Source organism: Phaseolus vulgaris, chromosome 6 (assembly GCF_051622355.1).
Source record: "Phaseolus vulgaris cultivar YP4 chromosome 6, ASM5162235v1, whole genome shotgun sequence".
Classification (NCBI taxonomy): Eukaryota; Viridiplantae; Streptophyta; class Magnoliopsida; order Fabales; family Fabaceae; genus Phaseolus; species Phaseolus vulgaris.
Genome location: NC_143503.1, coordinates 31,446,048 through 31,467,924, shown reverse-complemented (window position 1 = coordinate 31,467,924; position 21,877 = coordinate 31,446,048). Strand labels below are relative to the sequence as shown.

General features: G+C 29.9%; 3 protein-coding genes across 4 annotated transcripts; all 3 read right to left on the bottom strand.

The window, feature by feature from the left end:
- Window positions 1-1,111: 1,111 nt before the first annotated feature.
- Window positions 1,112-2,396, bottom strand: LOC137832168 (acyl-CoA--sterol O-acyltransferase 1). Its single transcript, XM_068640197.1, has one exon. It carries the CDS (start codon window positions 2,294-2,296, stop codon window positions 1,217-1,219), a length of 1,080 nt encoding a protein of 359 aa, XP_068496298.1. The 5' UTR covers window positions 2,297-2,396; the 3' UTR covers window positions 1,112-1,216.
- A 4,473-nt stretch (window positions 2,397-6,869) lies between these two features.
- On the bottom strand, window positions 6,870-9,577 carry LOC137832170 (Immunoglobulin E-set superfamily protein). Its single transcript, XM_068640199.2, has 5 exons — window positions 8,868-9,577; window positions 8,688-8,754; window positions 7,993-8,211; window positions 7,795-7,919; window positions 6,870-7,211 (listed from the first exon to the last, which is right to left on the bottom strand). Exons 1-5 carry the CDS (start codon window positions 9,129-9,131, stop codon window positions 7,140-7,142), a joined length of 747 nt encoding a protein of 248 aa, XP_068496300.2. The 5' UTR covers window positions 9,132-9,577; the 3' UTR covers window positions 6,870-7,139.
- Window positions 9,578-10,344: 767 nt separating this feature from the next.
- Window positions 10,345-12,149, bottom strand: LOC137832169 (uncharacterized). Of its 2 annotated transcripts, XM_090303781.1 has the most exons (6): window positions 12,057-12,149; window positions 11,615-12,019; window positions 11,183-11,294; window positions 11,027-11,108; window positions 10,871-10,922; window positions 10,475-10,771 (listed from the first exon to the last, which is right to left on the bottom strand). In XM_090303781.1, exons 1-6 carry the CDS (start codon window positions 12,147-12,149, stop codon window positions 10,622-10,624), a joined length of 894 nt encoding a protein of 297 aa, XP_090159907.1. In that variant the 3' UTR covers window positions 10,475-10,621. The 2 variants fall into 2 exon arrangements, with proteins under 2 accessions (XP_068496299.1, XP_090159907.1); XM_068640198.2 differs by having other exon boundaries at window positions 10,345-10,771; window positions 11,615-12,111.
- Window positions 12,150-21,877: the final 9,728 nt, after the last annotated feature.

Below are 21,877 nucleotides of genomic sequence, written 5' to 3'. Positions count from 1 at the left end.
TTAATTCTTACTCGTGTAAATACAAAATGAGCACTTGCAGAAATAGATAAAAGAAAATATAACAAAATAGAATAATAATACTGAAAATTTTTAACTTTGGAAAAACTTTATTGACTTGAAAGATAAAAACTCATGTTTGTTTCTTCCTAGGATTTCTAATTTCATTACGGTGAATATCTTTTTCTCATTTTTTTTATGTTGCTCTTCTTGCTTATATTTATTCCTCACAAGTTTTTTTTTAATATAGAGAATGAGAACAAGACTTCTTCATAAAGAGAAAATGAATAATTAATGTTTGTCACATTTTCAAGCTACATTAAAATACTATCTTGAACTTTCTAGGCTAAACTTCATAGTCTTTTAAGAGAAATAAAATTCCAAGACATTGGAATATTCATCATTAAATATACTGATTAATTATCAAGATTCATTGACCATGGTCTCCTATTAATTAATGAGAGATTCCCAATTTTAAGAATGAAAATTATTATTTTGTTCATCAAAATAATTTTTATTATATATAATAATCAAGGTTATATTAAAATGTATAAAATTTTGAATTGTTTGAAATTTATTAAAAAATATTCCATATCGAGACAAAACTGAGTGTAAATGATTTAGTGATGATGTAGTATAATAAATATACATTTTTAGATGGAGAAATTGATTCCAGATGTTTTAAAAACAGTGGATTTTTGTACGCTTATTTTTAATTCATATCCTAATACAGTAAAAAAATTAAAATGTTGTTTATTGTATCGGATTGTTTTCAACCAAAATAAATAAATAGTATAATAATTTTAATTTTGAAAAATTGTTATACTTTTCATGTATTAGGTATACGTTGGCCATATGGGTAGAAAGACACCTACCTATGAGTTGAATGAATCAAACACCGCAGCCACTGTACAGCGGATTTTGATTTTCATCCCCTCACTCAACCTATTTCAACATTCTATTCAAAACTAGTGTCTTTTATCGTTGTTTGAACAGTAGTAATTCAAATATTAGTTCTAACTAAAATTTTGAATAAACAATTAAAATTAAAACTAATAGGAGGTGCTTACGTAACGATGCGAGAATCTAAAAAGAACGAGAGAGATATTTGTCGTTTTATCCAGGTAAACATGAACTGTAAAATTTGTGGTATTAATGAATATATTACGATCCTTATTTAATTTATTTCTAAGAATGAACTTTCGTGGTATAGTTGCTTTTACGTCTCGGTGGTGACGTTAGCGAAACGGGAGAGCCTGGAAACGCCGTACACAAACTGGGTCAACGCGGTCAACTCTCTGGTTGCTTTCTCGTAAACATGGCATCGCACCAGCGCAGGTAGAAACAGCAGAACGGCTGTGTAAAGCACAAAAACCAACGATAGCAGCCACGACGCCACCCTCGGGAACTGCCATTTCTTCCCTTTCAGACCCTTTTTCAGTGCAACCTCCGCAGCCACGCACAGTCCATGGATGAGAAAGAAACACGTGGCGTCCCACGAGGGCTCCCAAGCCTCCCATGTGCGCGTCTCTCGCTTGATGTAGTAAAAGACAAGCTCGTGCATCAGACCGGACACGGCGAAAGTAGCGAGGATGGCGGGGAGTGGGGCCCACTTTCGGCCGATGAGAGGACGGGCGAGAGTGACGACGGGATCGTATACGGTAGGGTGCAGGACACGGTTGACCATGATGTTCCAGCGCTTCCCCCAGAAGTCTTGCAGCGAAGTGCAGAGGTAGGGCTTGTCGAACTGCGGTTCCAGGTGAACGCCGAGGAGTTTCCGAGTGGTGGTGGAGATGGTGCTGAGAATGAACTCCAAGCCTATGTACATGTGGAGGCCGTACAAGAAGAGAAGGAATTTGGGGTGAAGATATTGTTTTATGCCGTAGAAGGGAATGAAGAGGGCGAATATGACGATGATTGATGTTGAAGCGTAATTGAAGAGGGATTTGGAGATTTGGGTTTTTGAAGGGGTGGTGGATTGTTGGAATTTGACGGGGAGGCATCCGATGGAGACGAAGTGAGGGAGAGAGAGGGGAGGGTTGGGGGACAAGGGGCCCTTGCCAAAGGCAAAAAGGAGGAGCTTGAAGGTTGAAAGCCAACCAAGGAAGAAAGAAGAGGGTCCTCCAAAGTGAATGGAGATGAGTCTGAGAGGGAGGAGAAGAAGGAGCACTATGGCAGGGATAATGGCTATAAGTCTGGATACACCTTTTGGGATAAGTTTCCCAATTCTGTTGCAGTAACACATTGTTGCTGCAGCTATGCTCCATACCATCATCAAATTCTTAAGCTCTCCCTCCATCTCTGTTCCTCAATTCCTCCTCCACACACACTCTCTCTCACACAGATAACCACAAACACCAATGTCTATATATATACACCAATCATACATTATACATTCACAGCTCTAATATAAAATCTGTAATTAATGATATATAAAAAAAAACCTCGTCATTTCATTAAAAAATTAAAATTTTAAATAAAAAAAATAAGATTGTGGACCGATACAATATATATATATATATATATATATATACACTCTACGGCGAACACCAGACAACCAAGCCTTTCGCAGGTAAAAACAATACCACCTCGGAACAACCTTTGTTTACCGTAGTTAATGATTGTTATCATACATGTATTGCTTGTATACATTTTTTTAACAGGTTGAACCATTATAATATATGTATATTACGCAATAAAATAAAATATAGCAAAAATGAGAAGTTAAATAAGTAGAAAAGTTAGATCTCGTGTATCACGTGGACGATGAATATTCTTTAACATGCTTCTGCTTCGTCTATTTTCTTTTTATTGTCATATTTTTATTTGGTGAATGGGAAACATGTGAAAAGGAAAAAAAGTGAGTGTATTTAATAAAAAAACAAATTACAAAAGAAAAGAAAAAGATAGAAACTATTCAAGTAATTAATTATTCTTATTTATTTATTTAATTAATCTATTTATCTCTCTTTCTTATTCTTTATATTTTATTAAAATCAACACTTTAGTTTGACTAAGTCACACTTATTTTCAATCTATTATTTCTTTCTTTCCTATCAACTGATCAATCAGTTACTTTATTTTTTCTCTTCATTTTACACTAGTAGATCACTTTTAATATCTATATTCTTACCTCTGCCCACACTTTCAACCTTTCATAATATTTTAAAAAAATTACTGATAAAATAAAATTAGTTTATACACGAATTGTTTATGCACAGATTAAAACTAAATGCTTAAAATACAGCGAATTGTTTATATATGTATTGACTTTTTTTTTCCACAGGAAATTTAGGATTTAATTTGGAGTTGTCTAAAAAAATCTTGTAGTTGACTTGAAAAAAAAACAAAAAAAAAAACATGACGAAAAAGTAAAAAGTATTGCTATTAAGAAGCAAACTCAACAAAAATAAACAAACCCTCAAAGATCAAGCTCTCCTTAATTTAACCATGATTCCTTCTACACACAAGTTCCTTGATCATGCTTTCAATTTCTAATTCTAATCATAACTTATAACCTTTGAACTCGAAGAAATTGATTAGAACTAGGAAAGGCCTCTTGAAGTGGATTGACCGTGTATCCATTAACTCTCTTGACATATTCTATTTGTATGTAAACATGACCACAAATAGGTAATGTTCACAAAAATGATATCCAACTCTTTTTTATGTTGATTTGTTGAATAATGTCATTCATTTGATTGTTTCAAAGAGTCGTTGATCAAGTAAAAAAGATAGAAAAATTGCTAGTGGAGTTTGAAGTTGTTTGATATCAACATGAGACCTCGAAATGGGACTTTCCCTAATTTTGTTATCTAGTCGTTTTCAGTAGTTGGATGAGTTAAAGTTAACAATAATGGTGTTGCTAGAGGTTACCCTGATATTTCTACTTGCGTTGACATTTTTAGAGGAAGCAAGGGTAAGTACATTGACAAAATCTCATCTTTTGTGGGGATACAAACGTCTTTATATGTTGAAGGTATGTTAGCTAACTTGGCTATTAAGCTTTCTTCATTGGATTGAGTGTGATTATTATTTGCTTTGCCAAACTTTTATCTCACTTATATTGTTCCTTGTACTTTGTGGGGAAGATGGAGAAAATGTATGAAGACTTATCACCAGATTAACTTAAATTGTCTCTTATGTCTTTCATTTAGGTAACTATTGTATTAATAAGTTCACCTCACATGATATTGAAAAAAAGTTAGATTTTAAGTGGTATGATGTTTTTGCCTTGTGTCATTAGATTGGACTTCTTTTATAGGAAGTTTCAATTTCCTATGTTTCATTTGGTCGAGAGTTTTGCTTTGTATTTTATTTACATGAGTTTGGTGAGTTTGGTATAGTTCTTCTATGATATTGTAATATTTTATTTTTGTTTTAATAATATGTTTCATGTATATGATTGGTGAATTTTGGAGTGTTGTCTAGATGAAATGTTAAAATTCATAGTAATTTCTAATATGAATTTTATATAAAAAATATCAAAAAATGAGACATTTTACAAGAATAATCGTAATCATCAAAATATCAATAATATGTGAATGTGAATAACAAAAAGAATATCAAAATGATGAAATTATTAAAAAAAAGAAGAAAAAGACAACTAAATAATAATATTAAGGTTGAGAAAGGATAAAAAAATCATCAAATTCTAACAATAATGATAAGATCAATATTTTATGGTTTATGCTTTTCAAAATACTTAATTAATTTTTATATTTTTTTCAATCTATTTTTTCTACCTCATTTGATGTCAAATGGGTTTTAAATTGTTTAAACTTTCATTTTTGTAATTCCAGGCCAAATTGAATATATTTCTTATGAATTTTCAATTAAAAAGGTGAAGAAAAATTACCGATTTACATTTAAAAAAAACACATATAACAAAGACTTGTATCAAAATGAGCAACTTTTTAATTTTTGTTTCCATAATTTTTTTATTCCTCACAAATTGAAAATTGCCATCTTTATTTTATTGGATTACATATGCTAATTAATTATTTTATGTGTTAAAAAATTAAATGTACAAATATTTGAATGTAGGATACACAATATAATATTGAAATGTATTATTTAAAAAAATTTGTAAAATAAATATTGTTTATATCTCTTGAAATAAATGTTAACAATTAAAAACAATTTTTTTAAAAGAATAAAACAAAGATTTTGCAAAAATAAAACTAAAATTCACATATTTAATAAAAATATAAAATTTTAGTTTAAAATTTTATAGGAATGAAAAACTAAAAAAATATAGGAATTGAAATCAAAATTTATTAATTTTATAGAGACTAAAATCATATTTAAGATTATACTAAATAACACGATAAAAAATTGATTGCGAATTATAAGAGAAATTATATTTAAATATATGTTAATAACAATGATATAAAATTTAATTAGGTTCGTTTCACGTCATGCTCTTTGACTTTTTTATTGTTTTCTTTCACATTTATTGAGCAGCGTGTTGATGTGTTTATTTTTACGGATGAAACTATTTCTCCTACATAACGATAGGCAGATTATTACATATATAATGATATTTTGAAAATTTTAATTTTTTATATCATCACATTACAATTTTTAATATTATTATTTTAATATATTTTTATATTATTAATTATAAATTTATACTTTATTATATATATATATATATATTTATTTTTAAACTTATCAATTAGAATTTGTCAAACTATCATTTTTCTTATTACATTAAGTCATATTTTTTTTTTTTGTTATACATAAAAGAAGTGATATAAATATCAGATGTATGTCCAAATTAAGTGATGGACGGAAAATGTCGTGTGTTTTAATTAAGTAATGTCTTCATATCCTCTAACTAATTAACTGTTGAGTAAGTAAATGTACATTTTACTGTCAAATCACGTCTAATAATAATAATAATACACACTGACATATTGATAATCTATGACTTTCAAGTTGGTGGATCCTTCTGGAAAACTAATTTGGACGCTTTAATAATCCATGTCCGCAAAATAACTCAGCAATTATTCTAGATTTCTGAATTTTTCCAAACACAAGTTTTGATCCATAAAGTTAAGCTAAACACGACCAAAATTTAAGCATATCAAACAAGACAATAGCTAAAATATTTTCACGAGGATAAAATGATGGAGTGAGAAAAATGCCCAAATGTCTTGAAGAGGGATCAAATGGGAAATGGTTAGAAGGAAAAGGAAGTTGTGAGCCACATGGAAAGAATTAAAAAACAATAAAAAAAGGTTTAATAATTATATATAACATTTTTATTTGCAAAAAAAATATAAAAAGTTATTTATTGTAACACGATTTTCTTTATAAAATAATCGTCTCTCAAACGCGATGTCTTTATTGTAAAAAATAATTCGGTTGATAAATAAAAACAAAAACGATACACTGCCAAAGAAACGAAAAAAAAGAAGACGGCTACTTCTTCCTGCACCCATCATTTTCAAAGAAGACTATTTTGCCCCTTTAAAAAATAACTTTCAGATTATTTTTTTTAAATATTTCCGGAACATTTCTCTAAACCCAAAAAAAAATGTGTTAAAAACAAGGTGTTTTGAAATGTTTTTTTTGTCTTCCAAATTTTTAATTCCGGAAATGCCATTTACTTAAGGAATCACTATTCCGAAATACCTAAAACTGTAAAGAGTCAGTATTTTTGAAAAATGTAGGAGTGCAGGAAGAAATTGCCAAAAAAGACGAAAAGATGGCCTGCCTTACAATTTTATCTTTTCTCCACACAAAAGAAAAAATGATAAAAAAATTGATTTATTTGAAAAATGCTTAATAATTTTTGATATAACATAAAATAGCTAGTGATTTATTCTTGTTAAAGAATCATATCATAAGATGTGGAGATAAAATTAGAATCCAAAACCATATGTATGTATTTATTACTTACATTGGTACCCTGGGAAGAAACAAGGAGCATATTTTTATTGACAAACCTATCTATCAAAATGAATACCAATTTCATCTCCCAAATCCTCTCATCATTGTTCAAATTACCAGCCTCGGGCAGGATTAGAAATAATTAAACAATGAATAATAAGCAGGTAAACACTGAAAGAGATTTCAGCACAAATAACAATGATTTAGGATTGAACATGTCACTCAAGGACAAGTCCTTACTCCTACTGCCATTCCTTTCGGATATCAAAAGTGTAGTTAATCTCTAAGTAGCACTTGTTGTCATCATCAACAAACTGAAAAAACGATAAACAAAGTAGGAAGTCAATTACTTTACATTAGACTTCATCACAACACAAGTTTCTATTTGACATTTAAGTGAGTGGTTGAAGGTAAGCACATGAAGTCTGGCATCAAATTTATTAGAACATTTATTGGTAGGCTGATATATCCAAACTAAGCATTTATTGATCCACACTTGATGTCCAAAATAATGTCATAATAGCAATAAGGAAGGAGAAAGAGTATAGCTTAGACTTAACTCTTCTTTTTAACCCATATACAGTAACGCAGTAACTTCTAGCCAAACTTGTGAAAGTAGCAGACCATTCATTGATAAAGTTGCTTTAAAAATGCATGGGGATAGTAAATGCACAAAAGCTATCGGTGTTTTTACCTTAGCCTACGAGGAGTGTTAATCATACTCATTTAAGACACTTAAAATTCATCCACCACTATAAAAACAAGTCAGAGACTTGTTAATTAAGAAATAATACCCATAAAAATTTGTGATTTCAATAAATTTCAGTTAACAGCAGAAAATATGTCAAAAGGGTGTCAGAAATGTTAAGGAAGCACATCATGATATGTTAACATTACCTTACTTCTTGCTGAATATGCTCCTCTAGCAAACATCCCAGATGGTGTTGTCTCTTCGGGCATCTCATGTGTGTAAGGCTCTGCTTGGGGACTGAAGGTTCCAATCATTTCTTTAGTGCTGTCAACTGTACAAGGCTTACCAATGAGATGAGCTTATGGACAAAATTTGATTGGGAGTCAGTTTTACTTAGCACTTACCTTTCATACCAGTTTTCCACACAGTGTTGGTGTATTTGAGACCTGAAACGATGTTATTCTCGACCTGGAAAGTGAACATCAGGCTGTAACGACTACCCTCTTTCAAAGTAAACCACAAACCCTTGGGATTTCCTCCTTCTGGTATTGCAAGAACAATGTCAGGTCTATCAGCAGCCTTAATTGCAAGGCTAAGGATCTTCACACTTGGCTCCAGACTTTCTGAATTATTCACGGTACATATAACAAGTTAGGCCATGAAAAGGTCCACCGGGAAATGATTTCACGAGTGCAAGTAACAGGACAGGGAAGAATTGAATCATATACTGACTCAATTGTTAGTTGGATTTCACAAAATGAAATCATGTTTTGTATATTCCCAATTCAAATTTTATCACTTACAAGTATATAAACCACTAAAATAACACAACAATATCAAGATATTAACACATGTTTTACCAAACAACTATAATGTGCTAAAAACATCAACAGTTTCAACGTTAACAACTGAAATGAAGAAATGAGATATCCAAGTCTCCAAAGAGGACACGGATTTTTTTTATTGTTTTTTCTTCTCTCAAATTGGGAAGAATGACACATTTCTTGGGTTTTACGACTATGATTTTCAACATGTGTACGATAAGAATCATGAACAGACAAAAATTGAATAAATGGAAGCCAATTCTGCACGCAATTACCTCCGACAGAATTTATGTCCACACTTCCAAGAAGCTGCTCCTTCCACCTCCTCAAGCTCTCATCATCCTATACCATCTCAAACGGAAACCAGAACACACACAAATGAGAGTTGTTGAGAAATTCAGAGATTTTTCCGAAGGGCAAATAAATAAAAAAAAGAGAAAGAAAGCAAAGGCAACCTTATCCTTCTCGAGTTGTTCCTTCAAAGTGCACTGAGGACCCAATTCAATCTTCCTCTCCTCATCCTCCTCCTCATCTTCGGTAGCAGCAATGGAACTCTCACTCCTGTATCTGCTGAGGGTCCCTCCCCCTTCATCCGCACTTTCTTCATGATCAGCACCGGTTTTTCCTGCGTCCACCCGAGAGACATCATCATCCCCTGCACCCTCATTGTCTTTCACTTTGTCATCAAAACCCATGTCTTTCACAATGGCCAGTGACATCAACAACCCATCAACTCCGAGAAAAAGACCACCACCACACACACAGGCAAAGAGAATGGCCGAAAACACCCACTTGGTGGAATCTTCTACACAACGAGAATGAAAAAAAAGGCTACCTTGGGCTGAGAAAACGAAAGAGAAAAAGAGTCTCGAAGGAAAGAAAGAAGCGGGTCAAAGAATCCCAACAAAGGTAAAAACGCTCTGGTAGCAAGAAAAGACGCCAAGAAGGTAAATGAGAGAGAAAGAGAGCGTTTTTTTGTTAATTTTTTATTTGGGAAAATAACAGAGAAGGAAACGGTCATGTGGTGATCCGAAAGCGAGGAACTTTCAACGACAAAATATGGTATGAAAGAGAGTGAAAGGGTTGGGAGTAGCACTTGCTTCCACGAAGACCATGATTCAAGGAAACCTTCTCTTTGTCTTTAACGTGTACAAAAATGTAACGTAGACCTCAATTTACAGGTCCAGCAAATAAAAATAAATGAACAAAACGCTAATTACGATGCACATACGGTATATGTGAAAATGATGAGTAATTTAGAATTCTCAAAAATGGGTCAATGAATGGGGATGAGCTAAAGTCCTTATAAATTGAAAGGTTCGCACTAAACTCGTTTGATAAATTATAAGGTTTGGAATTTAAATTTTAAACCCATATTAAACTTTGTCTCTCTCACCTTTTTTACTTTGACTCCATCAAGATTCTATGTAGACTCACACTTTGGCTTTTATGGCGTTTCATCTTTATTTTAGAACCTCAAATTTAAATTATATTATCTTTGATTTTTCTTTAAAAAAATACCAATGCTAAAAGCTTGTTAAGTATTTTTTTTTTAATTTTTAGTATTATCGAGGTGTGACATTTTTTAATATCATTTTATGTAATATTTAATTATTATTTGATTAGGGTAGGATATTTAACTTTGGGTTGGTAGATCACATCTCCAATCTACAATCAACACAACTTATAGGTATTTAAATATGTAAACCATTTGGGATGTAGAATTTTTAGTGTAGTTCATTGAATTTTTAGTTACAATGAGGGTTAAAAGTAAGATAGAGTAGTTTAATTCACATTATTACATGCGATAAAAATCTTAATTCAATTTAACTAACTACATGTAGGTAAATTAGGTAGGTTGTCTTACTAAATTTTAAGAAAAATATATAAAATATCAATAAAATTAATAAAAAATATTATATACGAATTATAATAGAACATTCAATTTTTTTATTTTTTTTAAATCGATATGCAACAAATTTATATGCCACTTCGTTTGATGCATACTGCTGTTTTAGTAACAACAAATATGTCACCGGATACTGTTTTTAATGAGCTTTATGCAAATAATTGTTTGCCTTTGTAATCATGTAACATGAAAGAAGGAATATAAGAGATCCAAATCTTGTGTAGAAGGTTTCCTTGTTAAAGCCGAACTGTTGCTTTTTGTCACTAAAATTGACCCTGACATGGTTTAAGACACGGTTTTCTATGAAGCTAGTTTCATGAAGAATAAGAAAGCAGCTAGGGACATCACAGCCAGCAGCAGGGATAAAATTCGTTTAGCCTTATTCCTTGATCCTGACACCATAAATGACCCTATCTTTTCCATGAATTCTCCAATACCTACTTTAGTTTTCTGCATAAGGGAAACCAACTGGGTATAAGGCTATTTGCAATAATTTTTAGACAGATAAATAAACCAATAATATGCAGTGAAAAAACTTGTGTTCCTTACCAATCCGAAAGGTTTAAAGTGGCTCAGTGGTTTCATAAACATCTCAATATTCCTGAATTAGACATAAATGATGTCATCAACTGTAAAAGTTTGTAATTAGCAAATTCAGTATCTTGTTTTTCCCTATCTGAGTTCATGATCCAAGATTAAACAAACCTTATTACTGCCTTGCCGTGGTAAGTGTGGCTTATGTGTAAGTTGAAACCCTTCCAAAGGGGAAGCTGTATCTTGTCCCATTCTGCAATTTAGAATTTTTAAGAACAGTTTTCTTACACAAGTGATTCATGGAGAGCAGAGATCAAGTATGCTTACCAAATCTCCACTGGAGACCAACATTTATGCCGTCATGTGCAGTCGGTTTCAATATAATTTGAATGTTGTTTCCAAATACAGTTGTGAGATAAGAAAAAAATTCCAACACTTGCTGCAACACAAAAAGGGTCACCACAATACAATACGAATTACATATTTAACATGGTTAAGCGTTATTTTATACTGAACATTTTAATGCATGAACCTCATATACTTACTCACTACTTGAAAATTTTACACTCATTGGATCATAAGTCAACGTGTATACTAATCAGTTTGTTAACTTTTGTACATTTATGGGACTAATTTTTGTTTCATTTTGTATACTAACACATGAAAATGAGAAGAAAATAATTGATACTTATCAAAACACTTATTTTGTCCCACCTAAAATTGGAATTTAAGCCCACCTAAACAGGGAGGAAAAGATACCGTTCTTCCTTGGAAGGCTTCGAAGAATGAGAGGAAATTGGTCACACGTTGGCGTTCATCTGCAGATAATTCGTGTGTTCTTTTGTTCTTGAAGGCAGAGTAGAATTTCATTACTGTTTCCAGGGTCTGATTATCTTCCCCTTCTGATTCTGAGCTCTCAGCATCAAAGGCAATCAGGGACAAGCCTCTCTGCTTCTCAGAATACAAGCTCCCATGCCATGAGAGCCATGAGGATTGGTTAAGAAATGAAGGATGAAAATTGGCATGTGCACCAACTTTTCTATTTAGCTTTCTAGGAATGGAAACATTATCGGTAGTAGAAAAGGACAGTTGGGAAAACGAGGTAAATGTTTTGTATTTTATGGGGCCAGTGATAGAGAAGGATGCCATAGAAGATGGAACAATCTCAAGTTTTCAACATGGGGAAATAAGAAAATAAAGCACTCCGCATCTCCTCACTTGAAGAAAGAGAGAGAGAAAATATATTGCATGTATTGAAAAAATGCTTGAAAGCAAAGGCAAGGTTTAAGAACATTTGATGATAAGAAGAGGGGTCAAGTAATTGATCCATGCTTCAACCTCAAAGCTAGGTATCTCCACACAAAGTCCTCTACTAATTTCCACAATTTCAATTGTATATTAAGGAGATATATTCATTCATACTGTACAAAAGGTGACTTGAGTAAATACACAAAAATTATTTCCTATGCGTGCAACATGGGTGATACAACACTCAAAATTATTGCTAAGGCCTTCTCAAGACCTTTTTCTTTGGTGTAAAAAATAAAAATTCAAGCTGAAACTTCAATAAATATTTAAAGTACTATTTTGGGCTCAACGTATTACAGGTCGAAGCTTAGACTGGTTTACCTAAATTCACGTATATTACATGTTGGCAATTTCTCCCTGCACCATATCATTTTTATATACATCCAACATAAATTTTTAAATCCAATTTTGTCCTTGTCACATATATGCACCCAACATAAATTTTTAAATCCTACCCCTTGTCACCATATTTACGTACGGATGTCGAACCCAAGTAATATCCAACCAACTAAGATGATAAGTTAAATAATTAAATATTAAAATTAAAATGTAAAATTGAAGTTGTATTGAATTGGTTAAGTAAGATCCAAATCCAACCCAACCGGAACAACGTGCAGGCCTACCAAAGCGTATGTAGTTGCAGTTTATAGGGATAGTCACTAAATCAATTTGGGTTCAGTGTTTAGTGTTTAAATAACACGATTTACATGGGTAAGTTTTTGCTAATTAGGAATCTGTTTCACAGTTTAGGTTGTTCAGGATCTAGAGAGGGAGTTGAAGCCCACAGTTATTCACGTAATCGAAGCCCACAGTTATTCTCGTAATCGAAGCCCACAGCTATTCACGTAATTGAAGCCCAACCCGAGTGTAAAGGGATGGCTAGGGTTTTATAATATAAAAACGCACTATCATTCTCTTTTTAATTAAAGGAGTGTTCCAAAAAAGATGTGTGTAATTTAGCAAAATCTATGTATTGTTTAGCTATTTATAAAGCTTTCTTAAAATGCTTCACTGCTCTTTACTTAGGTCATTATTACATAATGTAGTTTGATATTATAAATTACTTTTAAATTTAAGAAATATGTTAAAACAATGTTTTTGGGTTTTTTTTTTCAAAAACTATAATACTTGCTATAATTTTTTTTAATACTCTGAATAAAAAAATTACGTTTTGAAAAAACATAAATAAATAGACCGTTGATAGACCGTTAATATTAGATAGAGATTATGAGATTAAACTCTTGCAAGACAAAATATAACAATCATGAACATAGAGTTGTTTACTGTGTTCCTAATATCAATATGTTTGCAAGTATGTGTTATAATGTCACTATTTCAAAAGGTACAAAGCTCCAACATTATTAGTTTATTCTCTTTTAAAGGATTTATATATAAAAAATCTTTCATGCTTTATAACATAATTTGATTCTTTATTAAACTTTCCGCTTTCCGTGTTTTTGGTTTTTTTTTTTTTAAAGTATGTAACTTATTTGAAGGTTTTTTATTTATATATCTCGTGTGTAGTTTAACCTTTTCTTCACCAACTACTGAGTTACACAGGGATTTTGAATAAGTATATTTCTAGGATGTTTGTTTTTATCTTTTTGCTTTTTATAAGGATTTAACTTAAAATTTCTGCATAATTCTACATTTGGTGTGATTACTTGAGTGAATTAATAACATGTATACACAAAAAATCCTTACAAATAAAGATGGTTAGACTAGAAGATGACATTTTCTCTATCAGGTCAACAACATATACTCTATTATATAATCGTATTATTATTGAAAACATTAACAAAATTATAGAATGTGAAGGTTCTTTCCAGTTCTCAAATCCTTACATGAAGGGTGTTACTTAATAAAATACTTATTAGACTTAATTTAGGTAGGGGAGAGGTTGACATTAGTAGTACATTATACTCGTTATGCCAACATATTGAAGAATAGACTCAACATTTATTTTTGATATGCTAGGTAACTTTTTTAGTCTCAAACACATGTTGTAGTTGGGTGGAAATCCAATTTCTACAACATAATAACATGTGTAGTTATTTTGAGCAATTTTAGCTTCTTTATATGAATCATAAGCAAAATCTAGTTTAAAAAGGAGTAGTAATAACAATTATTCAAAATTTGTTTTTGTGTGTACTGTGTTTTGTATTTTTGACTGAAGATTGGATATAAGGATTTTTATAAGATTTTATGAGGGTTGCTGAATTATTTTGATTTGGCCTTTTCTTTTATGTATCTTTTATGATTAGTTTACTGTTTTGTAAAGTCTGATGGTATTCAAGAGGTTCACTTGATAATTTTATGTATAAGGATTGGAACATTATGAATTATATTTTTTTTTCTTTACTCGTAAAAAATAATTATTTGAAACATATAATACCATAGAAATAAAGTATTTAAAGATAGAAGGATAGAAGAGGAATAATTCTTTCATATGGTTTAGAAAAACAAATTGGTGGTTGTTAGTTTTTCTATATTGATTGGTTTTTGTGTCCAATACAGTGGCTTAAATCAATCAAGTAGTTATCACTTTTATGTGAAGCAGTTTTCCAGGAGTATTGTACCAATTTCTCTGCACTCTTAATCTCTGGAATGTAACTCTGTATTTAGTCTTATAATTCAACAAGCTATCAATTGAGTTTTCAATTCACATACTAATATATGCTAGTAGCATGGTCAAAGTTGAGAAAGACTGTTGTATATGTTTTTGTAGGAAACTGACGTAAAGAACAATATGCGAGGTCAACAATACCAATCAGAACCATAATTTAGTTACATTCTTCAATTCAAGTATCGCCTAGCAGGTGTCACATATATTGTGAAAGGAAATATTTCGGAACTTTGGCGAGAACATAAGCTTTGTTGGCCTTCATATCAAAACTGGCCAGCTTTGACTCATTATTCTTCTTTTTATGGAGTCTTCTTTGCGCTTTGGTGGCCTAAAACGTGTTAGTAACATGGTGCTTTGCAAATCTGCAGAGAACCTTTTAACAACAGGGTTAACAATTTACTCGAATATGTGGCAGCACAAAACAAATGGGTATATAATCCAGCTACTCCTGTCATTATGGGTGTTTTCATTTAGGCTGAGACTGATCTATGATCTGTTCTAGAAATAAAATAATTTTTTGTACAAGTAGATTAGGACTTTTTTTTAGGTTGCAGGACTTTAAGAAGTTGTTTCACACAAAATATAGGTACTTGCTATTAAATGTCAAAATCACACTGTTTAAGGAAACATTAATAAATTTTCACTGGTAATCATTGATCTATGTTGAATGTTACCCAATTTTGAGCAGCATGCTGAAGCAGTATTGGGGTAAGTTCGTGTTGAGTACTTCATGCAATGTACAGTACAAAGGACAACAACATTATATACTCAAAGTGTTGCTGTTGGAACTTTAGCATCACCCTACTCAAAGATATTGCTCACCATGTTCAAGCTTAATTGGCCATCAATACAAATTCTGAACCTTAATCCTGGTGTTTCATATATTCATCATATTAATATAATTAGGTTGTCTCAAAACCATGATGTATCCATCCGTTTTTATTGATCACTTAAAAAAAAATTTAGAAGATTTATGATATATATTTCTTTCTTCCCCAAACGTATTTTCACTATTACTAATAAACTAACCCATTTTTTTGTCTGTTTTTTTCTTATTGTTTGTATATATTTCAATAATACGGGGTAGCAGCTGGCAGTGCAATGTGGCAAATGAAAAAAAACGTAATAGTAGGTTGGAAGGGAACGTGTGATCCAGATTGTTGAGGATTCAACCAACTTTAACTGGTTCAGGGTTGGGGTGTTAGAGTCACTGAATCATTGCATGTAAGTCCAATCTATTAGAAATCCATATAGAAAAACCATTACAATCATTCACGACAGTTAAAAGTTATTAGAACATCACACTATCCCTGTCCCAACTTTCACAAGGGACCTGCTATGTTGCTAATTTGGGACACAAAACGATGAAGCAAAGACATTATCGATAAATAATAAAAGAACGTTCCAAAAAGAAACATCAGAGTGAAGACGATGGTGGCCAAGTGGTCGTTTTCCAAAATGAATCGTGTCTCCCAAAAGCAACTTCTACAATGAATCCTAGACTTGACTTTCAAACTTCAATTTCACGGTATTCTATTATTAACATTTAACAATTTGTTTCATCAATTAAAATGTTAAAACAATACTTGATCAATCCCCGCTGACAAAAACCAACCAACCATACTCCAAAAGTATCACATGATCAAGAAATAAATTTATTTTCTTTAAACGTTGTTTTGTTAATGACACAAAGATAAAGTTTATTTAAGAGGAACAATGGAATGCAAAGTATTTGAAACATAATAATAATCTGACTCTATTGTAAACAGTCATCTGTTGATGCCTGAGATTAAAGACAACATAAGAAAATTTTAGATTATCGATCTTTAATAGGAAACAATATTTATTATAAAATTATATTAATAATAAGGTGAAATATAGATAGAAAGAAGATTTTAGTATATAGGAGGATAAAAAAAAAAGAAATAACATATTAAATTAAAAATACACTTATTCTTTCAAACTTTTTACATTAGATACACTTACTTCATAATTAATAAATTAATATTTTAATTATATTTAATTATTTATAATTATATCAATTACTCATATATTATATTAATGAAAGAGTATTTTTAGTTCATTTAATATTTTCATTTACTCACTATTTAAATGTTATTATATAATTATATTTTTATTGATTTTTTTCAAATAAATATCCACACCACTTTTATTATTTGAAGTCGACAATCCTTAAAATCTAATCGGTCAAATCCAATAAATTTAGATTCACCATCTTAAACTTATTCGTTTTCGAATAATAAGCAAGTCAAGTATAATGTGTTGTTTTTTTTTCACTGGAATGAAACTTTTTTTTTATAGTGTAAACAAGAGATCGCCGTTACTACATACAATAATTGTTCTTTTACTGCATTATATATATATATATATATATATATATATATATATATATATATATTACTTCAAATTTTACAAATATTATTAATTTAAAATAGCTTTCACTGTTTTAGATTAATTTCTCATGTATAACAAAAATTATTGAATTAAAAATAGAGTATTTTTATTTAATTTTTTCAGTCTTTTTTATATTATAAATTTTTGAATTAAAATGTTATGTAATTAAACATTACTATTACTGTTACTACTATTATACATAACATGAAATTGTATTAAATTAAAATTAGGATGGATAATAAACTATAAAAGAGTGCGTTTGATTGTGGGGGTGCATTTAAGTAACTTTTTAAAGTTGTTATGTTGGAGAAAAAAATTGACAGTTAGATAAAATAAAAAAAAAGCTACATATTATCTTAGAAATTTGAAAAATATCTAATATTAAGTTTCATTTGAGATAACCAAAGATTTTGGGCATTGGAGTGCAAAGGAAACACCGTTGCTACTTTTTACTGTTCAAAGGCACTAAATTTTAAAATATTAGCAATAAATTTTTTTAATCATATACTAATTTTTATTTATTTAATATTTAAATAATTATACATTAATAACATCTTACTTTAGGTTTCTACGTACTTTTTATAATATCATATTATTTTTGTTAGCTGTAAGGAATTCAAGTATATCTTTTTCTGATACATACTTAACTAAATTAAATATTATTTTAAAAATTAAAAAGTTATTAATATCTAAATTAATTTGTGAAATGAGAGGAGAGATAGTGAATTAGAGAAGATGTGTAACGTTGTTTGGATTGATGGATGATAGAGTGAATTTGTGAGGATGATTTACATAAATTTGTGAGTGATGTTATGAGAGAATTTATAAATTATTTTAAAAGTGTAAAATGTAAGTTTAAAAATTTATCCTTGTTATTAGAAAATATTTTAATAATAGATTATGGTATAACTTTTTTTTAGGTTTGAATTAATTATTTTTTTCTAATATATAATATTCATAATTACTCTTATTTTGTAATATAAAATAATTTTCTATTAAATTCAAATAAATTTATTAAATATATTAACATTTATGAAAATAATATTTATTATTATATACATTTGTTATTTTATATAACTATATATATTTTGTTGATATTATAATTTTATTTTATTATATATAATTATATGTTGTTATTAATAATATAATAAATATTTTTAAAATTATTAAAATTTAATTGATATTTAATTTTATATATTGTATATATATAACTACATTATAATAGTTATATTTATGAAATGATCAATATCATTTACGGGACATCCCTTATAATTTTTACTTATGTGAGAGGAAAGGTCTAAACAAGAGATCCTCCCACTCACTCATCCACAATATTTATTTTGATGTATTCTTATTTTATACAAAGAACATAGACAATATTATTTTTACATGATGATCATTGATGCTATTTTTTAAAAAATATATCATAAGTTTTTCATATATCTTAAATTATTCATATTAAATAAATTCATCCGCAACCACAACTTGTCTGAATTTTTTATTTTTTTTTCATAGTTAGATAATGTAAATATTAAGATATGAGGGAAATTAATATTTTTTTTCTTTATAATAGTTTTCCACATTCTCTTCTTTATATTATTCGATGTGAGACTTTGTAAATATCCACTTAAGAAAAATTGTATTTTCATTATTATTGGTGAAACCTTTGTAAATATCCACTTAAGAAAAATTGTATTTTCATTATTATTGGTGAAACCTTTGTAAATATCCACTTAAAAATAATTTTATTTTCATTATTTCAATGTAAGACCTTCGTATATTCATCTAAAATAGACAAGTAGAACAAGTGAATGTTCGACAAAAGAGAATTATGTAAAATGATATTAATAAATAATCATTAATTTTAGTTTGTAAAGAATGACTTAATGTAAATTTGTAGGTATGTAAAACGAGATATAGAATATTGATAATTCTACAACACTAAAAGTGGAAGCAATAAGGATATTGAAATATTTTTAAGAGAATACAAAGAAAAAGAAGATGACTCATAAGCTTAACTGGTAAATACAAATATAAAATTATGTTAAAAAATATTAACTCACTTATACTAATCAATAAGAACATTTAATAAATGTAGAAGAGTTAGAGAAATAAGATGAACAACAATATCTATAACAAAGATAATGTTTTTTTTTTTTCGTCCGTAAGGGATATGTCTTGCCAATATAGTCAAAATCAAGAAAAGAACTTAAGATAAGGAATGTTGTACAAACTTTGATGAATGTATAGAGTTACAAAGATGAAGAAAACTTGTTTTTATGTACGTGTGTCGGTTTAATGTAGAACATTTGACACCAAAACTATAACTCAACATGTAATTTTTACAAGGAGGAAAAAAGAAAAAACTTAAGTTATGGCGAAACCACTAAAGTTCCATAATTATCTATTGAATTTTATGGGGAAACCATTCGAATCCCATAACTATTTTTGTAATAGTTTCTTACCATTTTCTTGTTCATAATATTCAATTCGAGACTTTTACAAATACTACTTAATAAGAACCGTATTTAACTATAAATTAACAAGTGGGACAAATAGAACTTTGCAAAAGAAGAATCATTGAGTTGTACTCAAATTAACTCATCAATTTGTAGTAGTTTCCCATTTTTTCATACTAATCGATGTGGAACTTTCATTGAACAAAATGACAAGTGATACAAGTACCCGGTGAAAAACTCACTTCATATATTAGTCTACTACTTTATATAAATGTTCAAGATACTGAGTTCTCTATATTTATTTTTTCAAATGTTCTTTTGATTATGTTTTTTTATCGGCAAAATAATAAAATAAATTAAAAAAAAACACATGTGTTCCAATACAAAAGATCACATAGTTTAATAAGTTGTAGTTCCCTGCACCCAATTACATCTAGCTAAATAATGGGTTTGACTCCTATCTGTCACACAAATACGTTAGCAACACTGGAAATACTATAACAGGGAGCATTGATACAAAAACATTTAACACATTTAGTCATATATTTCTGTCCTACAAAACAGTTGAACTCTAAGTCCACCATTCCTCAATATCTTGTTTACAAGATTGTTGCCCCTGAGACTTTAGACCTTGAACTTAAGAGATTAAGTTACTCATCTTGTTATGGTTAAGTGTCTAACTAGCAACCAATGACACCAAGCATACTTATCTCTTGGCCTGCAAAAAGAGTAAATCCCCCTATACTTTGGGAGATATTATCATTACGCAAAAAAAAACAAAAACTTTGATGATGCCAATTAATCCCTCATATATAGTTGTCTACTACCTAATCACATAAACATTCCTTTGAACACCGTCTGAATATAAAAACTTAGCATTAAGCATTTTATTTGATATCAAAACTCATGTTTTCAGTTGTCCATACAAAAAAAACTTATACATTATATACTTTTCCTTGCGTAAAAATAAGCATGTTTTTTGGTTCAAAATCATGCTCACAATAGCTACCCAAACACTCTTTCAAATTTTATTTTGTTTCTCATTCAAATCCATCAATTTAAAATTTAGAAAATGTTATAAGAGATCATTACGGTGAACACATTGACTTTCAACCCAATTATCACACATACATCACATGAAATAAGATACCTTACATGTTAGCAGATATGAAACGGTTTCCTCTATGTACCCGTTCTCTTGATTATGTGAAGTTCATATCTTTTTGCATTCTTTAGTTTCTTATTTCAGAATTAAGTACAAATATGAAATATTGTATTTTCAATTAAATAAAATATTTTGTATTTAAAAGCTTTTTTTTACATAAAATAAGAGCTTATATAAAAATAAATCTTTTTTTTAAAAAAAAAACTAGGTTATAATGCAGTTTATATGATTAGTTTGTTGAATCAATATTTGTTCTCAGTAAAAAAAATATTAAAATATGTAAGGTTTAGCTTCTACGTATTTGCTTCTAAAAAAATATTTTTGTAAAAAAAACATAAAAGTGTTTCCTTACGAAATTGATTATTGCCTTTGAATTTTAGAAATTGTCGGCAAAAAGAAACAACCCAGAATTGATGATTGTTTTATATTTGAATAAATTAGAATATATATTTTGGAATTAAAAGAGTACTGGAGAAGTTTAGTTTCCGGAGAGGATGATAAGGATGAGTGTTTTTTTATCCTAAGAATGCATGATGAGATTTATTTATTTGTTGATTGATAGGAAAAAAGAATAGAGAGTGATTGTGTATGAATGTGCATTTGGGCAACTTTCTTGTTCCGTGGTTACAAAGTGGCAGAGCATTTGGAACTGGGAATGGACAAGTCGCTGTCTCAAACCAAACTACGATTGACCGCAGCAGCAGCAGCAGCAGCGATTTCTGATTCCACTTCCCATCGTAATGTTATCATGATTACGCATTCCTAATCAAAATATTATCATGAAACAAATACATGCATCATCGGATTCTCTGTAAATAGAGAGAAAACATAAAATATTAATAAACAATGAGTAATTAAGTGGAAGGTGAAGAATAGTTAAGCCTAAAAAGAGTAGAATATAGGAGCATGATGATGCAGGAAAGGAATCTGCGATGGACTAGACCACGAGTGAAGGCCCACATGAGGTGGGCGATTACTGGTCCACGTCATCAACGTTGGAATGATTCAGTCACCTGGTTGGAAAACCGAGCATCGCATGTTACTATGTG